Genomic DNA, 12,177 nt, shown 5'->3' on the forward strand with positions numbered 1-12,177 from the left:
GTAATCAAAACAGATAGGTTTGACTCTAGCTTAGCCAGCTGTTTATCTTCCGCAAGTAACATCTCTCAGTCTCATTTTTCTCCTAGTACAGGGATGAATAATATTATAGATTGGTGATTAACTGAAAGGTTGTAAAATCGTTGTATAAAATTAATTTCTTGGGAAGTAAGGAGAAGCTAAGTATTTATCCCGATGAACTCCAAGCCAACATTCCCCACTGAAAGGGAAATAAGAAAAAACTCTTTGTATGTTTGAATCTGTCTCTAGGCTTTACTGCCTTTGACAAGGACAAGGTGTCCTCCTCACTCCTTTTACAGCCTCCTTCGCACTGTCTGGAGACCTTCTTATTCTAGCCCCGCTACTCAAAGTTCTTTCAGGGTAGCCACAAAAAATGTTTCACCTTTCTGTGCCCACCAATCCACTTAATAGGAATAAAAGCTGCCCTGCCAGTTTTAAAGGACAAATGGAAAGCATTCAAGGTACTGAGACAGGTTCTTAGAATGACAAGGGCTCAAGTACTTGCCGCCATGCACCACAATCTAAAATTCTAGGCACCACTGTTTTGTGCACTACTTCAGTCACGTTTCCAAGGCGTCTTTGCATGGTCTGTTGCTTAGTTTCTGATAAGTCAAGGCAGGAAAGCTATTACCTCACGTTACTGAAAATAAAAAAAGCTCAGAAAGTCTAAATCAAGGACAGAGGGCTACCAGAAGCTAGGATTCCTAACGCCTGGTTCACATACACGGAAAAACTCGCCACCTTTTAAACCTGCATCTCAAACAAAAATGGAGAAATGCGGGGCTTGGGCGCGTGGGGGAGGGACAGAGCCAAGAAACCGAATCTGTTCTCGGCGGTAAGTGGGGAGGGGCGCAGGGGTCTGGGCTCCGAGAGGCGGGTATGGCCACTTATTTCGCAGGGGAGTCTAGACAGGACCGTGTCCTGGGGGAGTTCTGAGAAGTGAAGCCCCTGAAACCTCTGCTTCGCGAAATGAAAATGCTGGGGATCTGCGGACTAATCTGCCCGACTCCGCGGCTGCCTGGCGGCTCCCTTCAAGCCCAAATCTGAGTTACCCTAACAACACCCTGAGGCTGCAACTTTAGCCCCAGCTCTTCGGGGTCAGCCCTTGCGCAGAGCCACTCTAGCTACGAAATGTGGGTACGCGGACCCCGGGAGGGCTTAGAGGACCCTCTTAAACACCAAGTTGGGGGGAGGGGCAGAAAAAGGAATGAGGACTCGGGTGGAGGAGGGGAGCAACAACCTTCGCGGCCATTTTGTCCTCGCTCCACTTCCGTCTTCCCTTCCCGGACTCCCAGGCCGGACCCCTCCCTTCATGCCTTGCGTTAGTCCTCCCCGAGATTCCGTGCTGGCCAAGATCGCAGCTAGCGCTGCTGTAATTGGTTGGCTCCAAGTTTGCCCGCCCTTCTTCCTCCTTTTTGCGCCCCCTCCTGCCCGCGCTGGCTGGGGGCGCATGCGCAGAGGCGGACGCTCCCCTCCCCCGCCTGGGGTGACTGAGGACTCCCGCGCGCGGGCTCTGTCGGCCCCACCCTCCCTTTCCCGGGGCCGTTCGGAGAGAGGGGGCGACCATGAAAGTTCCAGAACGCTGCGGTGAGTGCGTCATCGCGAGGCGGGGTGGAGGGGGGCGGGAGGGGGCGAGGCCCGAGGAGTGAAGCCGGGTTCGTCATTGGAGCTTGTAAAGGTAGCCGGGCGCCCATTGGCCGAGAGCGCCATGATGGGCAGCCGGCAGGGGCGGGCCCCTTCTGGAAGGTTCTGAGACAGGGTATAAGAGACAGGGTGGCGGGCGGAAACCGGTCTCATTGAACGCGGCGGCTGCTCCTGGGTTCTGTTCGTGGTCTTCGTAAGCCGGGCGGGTCCAGTAAGTGAGGTAAGCTCTCTGTTTTTTAAGGGCTTGGTAGTCGGTGGGAGAACGTACAGCCTTAGGCAGGCCTAGTGGCTTTGCTGCAGCCCAGAGGGATTTCAGTGTTTTATTGATAGTGTGCGGTGGGCCTGCCGCGCGGTTAGGCCGCTTTATTCTTCCAGTCTGGGTAGCAGCGGCCTTCGGCTGCAGTTGGCAGGAGAGAGGAGCGTGGGGTGCGGGCTGGGCTGGCTGGTGGGGAAGGCAGGGCGGCGCCCCGCGACCGCGTGGCGGGGGAGGGTTGCCGCATCCGCTTGCGCGTCGCGCGAGGAAGTGGAGCCAGCGCCTTCCTGGCTCCCTGCTTAGTCAGTCTGACTTAGGCTCTTAAAGAAAACCGTCTTTGGCATGCACTCAAGATGGGGCTGGTTCTCAGTTATAAAACAAGCCATATTGTGACGTCCAGGAGCACTGGGCTCTGGTGAGGGGAAGGAGATAGGTTCAGGTCGGGGTTGACCACGTGCTCAGCAACGTCGCAAGACCCTCAGGGCAGGGGCATGCTGTGCTAGGGTTGGCACGGGCAGCATGGACTGCAGCACTACTTGCAATGACCCTCGCGCACGGTTGCCTCAGAAGAGAGGCTGAACGTAATTTACTTGGCAGCGATCATACCTGTAGTCCAATTATAAGTTCTGGAGGAAATTGGTGAATATTTTTGAGTAGTTTTAACCAGGTTTTCAAAACAGGCTTGTATTTTTTTCGTCTTTTCAGCAACCATGTCTAAGGGACCTGCAGTTGGTATTGATCTTGGCACCACCTACTCTTGTGTGGGTGTCTTCCAGCATGGAAAGGTAGAGATAATTGCCAATGATCAGGGAAACCGAACCACTCCAAGCTATGTTGCCTTTACTGATACCGAACGATTGATCGGTGATGCTGCGAAGAATCAAGTTGCAATGAATCCCACCAACACGGTTTTTGGTGAGCTACTGATTTTAAATGTGGCATGAATTTGAGAGGGATAGGAAATGCAATGTATAAGTAACTGTTAAGTTTCTTAAATGTGGCAACAAAGAAAGCCCTGAGGACTTGGGAAACCTTATTTAAGACGAGATTAAATGTGCTTATACTAGTTTACTGTGCAGTTTGTTCTGTGATCCTTAAGGCTAAAATTTAGATGTCTTAGTAAATCAGAAAACTTGAGTGAACCTTTTGTACCTGTACTTTAATTGAATCCACCTACCACTATGAACTTGGGAATTCGAGTAATCATGAGCTTGGTATTTTGTTGGAAAGCTTTAATGTAATGAAGTTAGATAACTATATTTCTTTTACAGATGCCAAACGCCTGATTGGACGCAGATTTGATGATGCTGTTGTCCAGTCTGATATGAAGCATTGGCCCTTCATCGTGGTGAATGATGCAGGCAGGCCCAAGGTCCAAGTAGAATACAAGGGAGAGACGAAAAGTTTCTATCCCGAGGAGGTGTCATCTATGGTTCTGACAAAGATGAAGGAAATTGCAGAAGCCTATCTTGGGAAGGTGAGATTTAGTGCCTATTACTACAGGGTAAACACATAATACTAGGTACTAGTGATTCCCTGATGTGGCTATCCTGAATTTTTGATAGAAAAGTACACAAGTAGTTTTAAACTTGGGGGGGGTTCCAACTTTTATTTTTGCAAATTAACTTGCTGGAATTTGCATGTCAAGGTGGACAATTTGTGAGACTAATTTCTACAGGCTGAGCACAATAGTGTGGAATTAACCTGCTTACTTTTTTTTTTTTTTTTTTCCTCTTTCTAGACTGTTACCAATGCTGTGGTCACAGTGCCAGCTTACTTTAATGACTCTCAGCGTCAGGCTACCAAAGATGCTGGAACCATTGCTGGTCTCAATGTTCTTAGGATTATAAATGAACCAACTGCTGCTGCTATTGCTTATGGCCTAGACAAAAAGGTATGTACCTTTGTGATTTAAGTTGTTTAAAGATTAACTGGCCATCAGAAGTTTACATGAGATTTTTTTTAAATGACAGGTTGGAGCTGAAAGGAATGTGCTGATTTTTGACCTGGGAGGTGGCACTTTTGATGTGTCAATCCTCACTATTGAGGATGGAATCTTTGAGGTCAAATCTACAGCTGGAGATACACACTTAGGTGGAGAAGACTTTGACAACCGAATGGTCAACCATTTTATTGCCGAGTTCAAGCGCAAGCATAAGAAGGACATCAGTGAGAATAAGAGAGCTGTCCGACGCCTCCGTACTGCTTGTGAACGTGCTAAGCGTACTCTATCTTCCAGCACCCAGGCCAGTATTGAGATTGATTCACTTTATGAAGGAATCGACTTCTATACCTCCATTACCCGTGCCCGATTTGAAGAACTGAATGCTGATCTGTTCCGTGGCACCCTGGACCCTGTAGAGAAAGCCCTTCGAGATGCCAAACTAGACAAGTCACAGATCCATGATATCGTCCTGGTTGGTGGTTCTACCCGCATTCCCAAGATTCAAAAGCTTCTGCAAGACTTCTTCAATGGAAAGGAACTGAATAAGAGTATCAACCCTGATGAGGCTGTTGCTTATGGTGCAGGTAAGTTCACCTTGATTGAACAGTTAAGCCAATAGGCAGGCAGCCTCTTAAGAGGCCTAAACTGATTTTGCTGTTATGAATGATAATTAAACATTTGTAGTTTCCACCAAAAGCTTGGCTGATGATGGCCTAACTTGATTGGATGTCTGAGCAAATGGCATTTGTTAATGGACATAGGATATGAGTTGGCATTGAGTCTTTTTTAATTTAAAATTCTCTTTTTAAATAGCTGTCCAGGCGGCCATCCTGTCTGGAGACAAATCTGAGAATGTTCAAGATTTGCTACTCTTGGATGTCACTCCTCTTTCTCTTGGCATTGAAACTGCTGGTGGAGTTATGACTGTACTCATTAAACGCAATACTACTATTCCTACAAAACAGACACAGACCTTCACGACCTACTCGGACAACCAGCCTGGTGTGCTCATTCAGGTGTGTTTCTATATTGTCTTGTTTGGCTTTCTGAGGTCAAAGCTGGGGAACTCCTGACCGCTGTGATGATGGATTCCAAAACCATTCGTAGTTTCCACCAGAACTCCTGTGTTGGCCAATTCCTTCCTTGGATGTCTGAGCGACTGATCTTCCCTAGTTGAGCTCTTAATATAAAAACTAACGCAGAAACTTCAGCTCCATTGTTGTAATTAATGCTATTCCCTACCTAGGTTTACGAAGGTGAACGTGCCATGACTAAGGATAACAACTTGCTTGGCAAGTTTGAACTCACAGGCATACCTCCTGCCCCCCGGGGTGTTCCTCAGATTGAAGTCACTTTTGATATTGATGCCAATGGCATTCTTAATGTCTCCGCTGTGGATAAGAGCACAGGAAAGGAAAATAAGATTACCATCACTAATGACAAGGGTAAGTAGGCTCACATGGCACTGCCATCTGGTTTGGACAAGGTTCACAAAGGGTGGCGTATTGGCTGTCTAGCCAAGAAGTAAATTTTTTTTTTTTTTTTTTTTTGAGACAGAGTCTCACTTTGTTGCCCAGGCTAGAGTGAGTGCCGTGGCGTCAGCCTAGCTCACAGCAACCTCAAACTCCTGGGCTCAAGGGATCCTCCTGTCTCAGCCTCCCGAGTAGCTGGGACTACAGGCATGCACCACCATGCCCGGCTAATTTTTTCTATATATATATATTTTTTAGCTGTCCATATAATTTCTTTCTATTTTTTAGTAGAGATGGGGTCTCGCTCTTGCTCAGGCTGGTCTCGAACTCCTGAGCTCAAAGGATCCGCCCACCTTGGCCTCCCAGCGTGCTAGGATTACAGGCGTGAGCCACGCGCCCGGCCAAGAAGTAAATCTTATAGGTGGAGATAGATATATACAGGGTTATAAGGTGGCAAGCTCTATAGGTTGATCTTCCAGACACTTAAAGCTCCTACTTAAAAGGTTTCTTATTTTTCACAGGTCGTTTGAGCAAGGAAGATATTGAACGTATGGTCCAGGAAGCCGAGAAGTACAAAGCTGAAGATGAGAAGCAGAGGGACAAAGTGTCATCAAAGAATTCGCTTGAATCCTATGCATTCAACATGAAAGCAACTGTTGAAGATGAGAAACTTCAAGGCAAGATCAGTGATGAGGACAAACAGAAAATTCTTGACAAGTGTAATGAAATTATCAACTGGCTTGATAAGAACCAGGTTTGTATCTTTTTGCTACTTGTCATGAGGGAGATGTATAAAGCCTCAGCAGAGCTTGCCCTGAGTTCAGTATAGGGTCACAATGATGAATGGTCCAAACATTCGCGGTTTCCACCAGAATTCAAATCATGTTGGCAACTACCTTCCTTGGATGTCTGAGTGACCCAAGATTTATAGGACTAGCCAAGACCTTGTTGATAGTGGGTTTGGGGGGACTGAGCTATAATCCTTTTTTAAACCTGGTGTAATCTATTTCAAGAACTTGAATAACAAGGTTTTTTTTTTTCCTTTTTCAGACTGCAGAGAAGGAAGAATTTGAACATCAGCAGAAGGAGCTGGAGAAAGTCTGCAACCCTATCATTACCAAGCTGTACCAGAGTGCAGGAGGCATGCCAGGGGGAATGCCAGGAGGAATGCCTGGTGGCTTCCCAGGTGGCGGAGCACCTCCTTCTGGTGGTGCTTCCTCAGGCCCCACTATTGAAGAGGTCGATTAAGCCAACTCAAGTATAGATGTAGCATTGTTCCACGCAGTAAAACATTGAAGGATCTAAATTTGTAGCAAATTATGTGGCAGATTTAAAGTTGAGCTGCTATAGTAAATTACTGGGCATTCTCAATACTTGAATAATGGAACATGCGCACATGGGAAGGAAATAACATTGCACTTTATAAACACTGTATTGTAAGTGGAAAATGCAATGTCTTAAATAAAACTGTATTTAAAATTGGCATCATATAATTGTCTGAAAGTAGTAAGTACACTTGGGCAGTCCTGTGAACCTATGAAGCATTATCTCTTACAGCCTGTGGTCTCTGGGATTCACAAGGGCCGGGTGTTATCTTTTCCTTGTAGAGCTGGCTATAAAATTGGAAGCACAAACAGGGTACTTTGCCAGTTTTATAGCTAGTCTGGCACAACTAGTGTTTGTGAACTTCAGGCTGGCAAAGCAGAACCTGATTTAGAATGATCTGCAGCCTAGGTAAGCCTTGGAGGGAGATATTTAGCTGGATGGGTCTTTGGCAGGAACTCACTTTTTTTAGATATAGGACTCCAAGGGCATCCCACCTTCAAATCTACAATGATACTGCCCCAATGCCTTCTATTTTCTGTGCCTGTAGGGAACTGGTTTAATGGTAACTTACTAAGTTTTATTCAGAGGATAGTCACAGGACCTGATGGGCGTTGATCTGCCACCTGGTGGCCAACATGAGTTCAGCAGTGGATTATGGCAATATTTATCAGGTTGCCATAATACCCACAGCCAGCAACTTAACATCCCTGCTTAACTCCACCTGAATAAACTTGATTCTCTTAGGCAGTCCAACTGCCTGTGTATGGTTGGTGCACAGCACTTTTGGAAAGCTAGTTTTCTTCAAAGTTAACATTGGAAGAAAGTTCCTAAGGTGTATCAATGCAGTGTTTGGGGGTCTCGTCAGGGGTTTATGAAACACCATTTTGGTTTGTGTTTGTTTTCTTGTTATCCCTTATTTTCTCCAAGGGTTAAGACGTGGATAATTCCTGAAGTGTGCAGATCTGGGTGTGTATTTGCTTGTGTTTTTAGCCCAGGCTGGAGAGTAGCGTAGTTCACTTGAGTGAAAATGATCCCTCTGCCTCTAGCTTTCCCGTAGCTGAGAGTATAGCTTCTGTGCTGCTGTCCGTCTGACCTGGAACAAACTGACATATATGAGTGGTTGGGGGCGGCCCTCAGCTCAAAAGGAAAAAACTGAAGGATATTTAGTTGGTAAGGAATCTCAACAGTTAAGTGTAATGAAAGCAATTAGAGCAACATGTTAACAGCTGTAAACTTTCAGTGAAATTTATGGCAGTGTTTCCCTTACACAGATGGGAGAAACAATGCACTGCTGAACCTGTGTGATAAAGAATTGGCTTGGGAGGGTGGGAGTTATAACTATCTGCTAGGGTTTTTTTCTGTTAAACGTGAATCAGTATTTATAGATGAGGGCACTGAGGTTCAAGTTGTGTAACCTCTAAAGTGTACATAGTGACAGGACCCAGGTGTCTAGACCTGATTTCAAAACCTTATTTCCCAGTATGTCACAGTGTAGTGATTTTTGAAGTGCCAGGTCGTACAGTGTCTGGATTCATGCTTGCTGGGAGGAATTTTTTCAAGGGAGTTTTGTAATACACTGTTCCCCACAGTCCCAGTATTCGTCTGATGATCCCACCAGTTTGGGTTTACTGTCAAGTTGGCTTTTTCGGTACTTGTAAATGTGCAGACTCTGCATGTGGAAGTCTAAGCAATGTGGGGAGTTGGGAGTCCAAATAACTTGCTTTTCCTTTCAGTTTTTTGATTAGGGTCCTGCTGTATGGTAGGCCCTTAAATGAGTTGTAGGTACAAAAGCTGATAAAGATGTTCCAGCTTTATAAATGCCTATGGGTGGCAGGAGAGTCTAAAGCAAGATAAATTGGACGACTACCGAGTGGTAAAGTACAAAATAGGTGGGAAAACCCTGGAAATAGTTGAAGTTATTAGGGAAAGCATAGAGGAAGATGTAGAGAAGGTGACCATAGCAATATGTACCGCTTCCCATTTAATTCACAAATGGCATTCACTTCACTTACCTTGATTTCTCCCAATCTTACAAGGAATGGATGGCTGATAGGACTGCATGCGTAAATCTATAGGGTGGGAAAAATAATTTTTCTTTTGCAAGTGTTTTAAGGAGGTCAGAGTAACCTGACAGGGAATGCTATCACCTAGATGGCTTGTTCTTTCTGCCCAGAGCACTACTGGATTAGAAAGGGGGCAAAAAACTCACTCTAAATCCCCATGTCCAATTTTAGGAATTACATACTGGTTTCTGCAGAATTTGCTGGCAATAATAACATGGTTATATTTTAAAATGCACTTTTATTACTGTAGCTCTCAAGTTTTTACTTAACCATAATTAGATTTTTAAACTTGGAATAATCCTTGTTTAAAGGCACAGTGATGAAATTATTCTATAAATATTACAATATGTACTTGTAATATGGAAGATAAGTGATGATGCCTGAAAACCATTTATCCAAACAATATTGAATGCCTGTGATGTTCCAGGCTTGAGATTCAGGAGAAACTGGCCTTTTGGATTCTGTTAAGGTGGGTTGGAGTGATTGGTGGAACGTAAACAGGAAAAGTTGAGAATTTTCCGTTTCTGTGGGAAAGTCTATGTAGTGATGTAAGGATGTCTCTGTCCGCTAGATGGCAGTAGCTACTTGTAAAACAACTACCGGAGTTCCTGGGGGAAGATAACTGGAACCTATTTGTTAGTGTTTGTGCTTTTTGTTTGTTGTGCTTCATAAGCGATCCACAGTGAATGATGAAGGAAATCAGCCCCGAATACCCACATTGGTGTTACAAAGTATTCCCAGCTGAACAAGTGCCCTGCAGCAGGAGTATGGCTTGAGTAAAGATCTCAGGGTACTTGGAGTAGGGGGGATGAACGGAGGGATTTGAAACATGGAGGGTGAGGGGAAGAAAAAGCAGTGGGACGAGAATATAACCACCTATTCCTGGCTAGTTTTAAGTCTGCATATTATTCCCCTCATCCACCTCAACTGAGACATCATACACGAAATGCTTGAATTCCTCACCAAGCTTACCAAGAATGGAGAAACATCCATGCACACCTACGTTCCTAATGTCTGCCACATAATAAACATACAGTATTTATTTGTCAAGCAATAAGTGAATAAAAAGGGCTGGATCAGATAACCAAGAGAGTGGTAAAATGTTTTCCACTTGGGCTTTACAAGGGCCCTGGACACGGTCATAGCTCACGGAGGGATGAGAGGGTAGTTGGCTGGATGAGCTCAGACTCCCTACAGATCTCTGCTAGAGTTGTCCCTTGAAGAATTGGGGAGCCAACATTCGAGTTGCATGAGATGAGAGAGAAATGATTGAGCCTGGAGCAGCTCTGGGCAAGTGAAAGTTGATAACAACGGAACTGCCAAGATCTTTGGAATAAAGGTCCACCTGATGTCTCTAGATTGGGGCAGGATGTGGAGTGACTGGGGTGAGCAGAGACACTGTGGCTAGTCTTTGCGATATGAGAAGACAGGCTGGGCAGGGTCTGCCTGGAGCAATGGAGCCTGTCCTAGGAAGCTGGGCCACAGCACAGAACATTCAGAGCATGCAGCCAGCCCCCAAGCCCTAAGAAAGAGGCTGCAAATCATCTTGACCTTGGATTACATAAGAATTTCTCAGACACAACACCGAAAACACGAGCAACACAAGAGTAAATAGATACTGACATTTGGGGCTGGATGATTAAAAAAAAATAGATAAATTAGACCTCATAAAAATTAAAAGCTTTTGTGCTTCAAAGGACACCACGAGGAAAGTGAAAAAAGACAACCCTACAGAACTGGGGAAAATATTTGCAAATCATCTGTCTGTAGACATTTCTCCAAAGAAAACATACAAATAGCTAATAAACACATGAAAAAATACTCAATTTCATTAGCACCCAGTGAGAGGCAACTCACCACAATGAGACAGAACTTCGTGGCCGGCCGGGCACGGTGGCTCACGCCTGTAATCCTAGCACTCTGGGAGGCCGAGGCGGGTGGATCGCTCAAGGTCAGGAGTTCGAGACCAGCCTGAGCAAGAGCGAGACCCCCGTCTCTACTAAAAATAGAAAGAAATTATATGGACAACTAAAATATATATAGAAAAAATTAGCCGGGCATGGTGGCACGTGCCTGTAGTCCCAGCTACTCGGGAGGCTGAGGCAGTAGGATCGCTTGAGCCCAGGAGTTTGAGGTTGCTGTGAGCTAGGCTGACGCCATGGCACTCACTCTAGCCCGGGCAACAAAGTGAGACTCTGTCTCAAAAAATAAAAATAAAAATAATAATAATAAAAAAAAAAGAACTTCATGGCAAGGATGTGGAGAAATTGGAACCCTCATGCACTCTTGTGAGAAATGTAAAAAGGTATAGTGGCTTTGGAAAACAGTTTGGCAGTTCAAACGTTAAACGTAGAATATGTTCTGGATCATAAAATTTGATCCAGAAATTCTACTCCTGGAGTAATGAAAACCTTCATGCAACAAAAGCTTGTATATGAATGTCCATAGCATCATTATTTATAATGGCTAAAAAGTGTCAGCAACCCAAACATCCGTTAATTGATGAATGGATTAAAAAATGTGGTATATCCATATACCGGAATATCATTCAGCCACAATAAAGGAATGAAGTACTAACACATGGTCAGATGATTCATTTAAAAAAAATTCTATTTGTATAAATTTATGGGGTACAAATGTAATTTTGTTACATGGATATACTGCATAGTGGTGAAGTCAGGGCTTTCGGCGTTTCCATCACTGGAGTATCAGACGTTGTAATTGTTGGAAACATTATGCTAAGTGAAAGAATCCAGTCACAAAAGACCACATATTGTGTAATTCTATTTATATGAAATGTTCAGAATAGATCCTCTGAGAGAGAAAGTAGGTTGATGGTTGCAAAGGGATAGGAGAAAAGAGGGTTGGGGAGAAATGCAGTGTGATAATGGGTATGGGATTTTGTTCTGAGATGATGAAATCGTTCTAAATTGTGGTGATGGTTGCACAATTCTGTGAATATACTAAAAATATTTAATTTGTAAATGGCTGAATTGTATGGTATGCAAATTATATGTCAATAAAGCTTACTGTTTATTTTTTCTTTGTTCTTTTTGGGGGGACGGGGGCCGATCTTCCAGTGAGGACTGGAAAACCTGCTAGACAAATGCTAAAAGAGCTGTAACACTGCTTACTATGTATTTAAAGAAAAGAAATGAAAGAGGCTGCAGAGATGGCTTCCCCCTTAAGGAGAAAAAAGAGAGAGAGAGAGGTGAGAGAGAGAGAGAGAGCGTGCTGCCATGGTATTTGGGAAGGTGGAGGAGGAGTAACAATAGAAATATGACACAAGATTCCTCCTCTCAAGGAACTGAATAGTCATGGCTGTGCTGGGTTTTTTTGCTATTAATCTCTACACTTCCATCAGAGATACTGTGGACTCTCAAACCAAGTGAATACAGTTGCACACTCAGGGGTTGAAAAAATTAGATTGTACTGAAAAGAAAGCAGGCTGCAAGC

At 44.6% G+C, this 12,177-nt stretch overlaps 1 protein-coding gene, 1 non-coding gene and 1 pseudogene across 3 annotated transcripts; 2 read left to right on the forward strand and 1 right to left on the reverse strand.

The window, feature by feature from the left end:
* The first annotated feature begins 1,807 nt into the window (after window positions 1-1,807).
* HSPA8 (heat shock protein family A (Hsp70) member 8) lies at window positions 1,808-6,832 on the forward strand. Of its 2 annotated transcripts, XM_069470762.1 has the most exons (9): window positions 1,808-1,882; window positions 2,621-2,830; window positions 3,187-3,392; window positions 3,657-3,809; window positions 3,889-4,444; window positions 4,674-4,876; window positions 5,107-5,305; window positions 5,854-6,086; window positions 6,383-6,832. In XM_069470762.1, the coding sequence occupies exons 2-9, from the start codon at window positions 2,626-2,628 to the stop codon at window positions 6,578-6,580; spliced, it is 1,953 nt and encodes a 650-aa protein (XP_069326863.1). In that variant the 5' UTR covers window positions 1,808-1,882; window positions 2,621-2,625; the 3' UTR covers window positions 6,581-6,832. The 2 variants fall into 2 exon arrangements, with proteins under 2 accessions (XP_069326863.1, XP_069326864.1); XM_069470763.1 differs by lacking the exon at window positions 1,808-1,882 and having other exon boundaries at window positions 2,618-2,830.
* LOC138385502 (small nucleolar RNA SNORD14) lies at window positions 4,934-5,019 on the forward strand. Its single transcript, XR_011233737.1, has one exon. It is a non-coding gene; the product is annotated as a small nucleolar RNA SNORD14 (small nucleolar RNA).
* Window positions 6,833-11,784: 4,952 nt separating the features above from the next.
* On the reverse strand, window positions 11,785-11,850 carry LOC138385579 (U7 small nuclear RNA; annotated as a pseudogene).
* Window positions 11,851-12,177: the final 327 nt, after the last annotated feature.

This window comes from Eulemur rufifrons, chromosome 6 (assembly GCF_041146395.1).
Source record: "Eulemur rufifrons isolate Redbay chromosome 6, OSU_ERuf_1, whole genome shotgun sequence".
Lineage (NCBI taxonomy): Eukaryota > Metazoa > Chordata > Mammalia > Primates > Lemuridae > Eulemur > Eulemur rufifrons.

Bases quoted from the DNA above. Each gene is read 5' to 3' on its own strand.
- HSPA8 (XM_069470762.1), top strand. From the start codon at position 2,626: ATGTCTAAGGGACCTGCAGTTGGTATTGATCTTGGCACCACCTACTCT. The intron at 3,810-3,888 runs GTATGTACCTTT...TTTAAATGACAG, and splicing joins CTTATGGCCTAGACAAAAAG to GTTGGAGCTGAAAGGAATGT. The intron at 5,306-5,853 runs GTAAGTAGGCTC...TATTTTTCACAG, and splicing joins TACCATCACTAATGACAAGG to GTCGTTTGAGCAAGGAAGAT.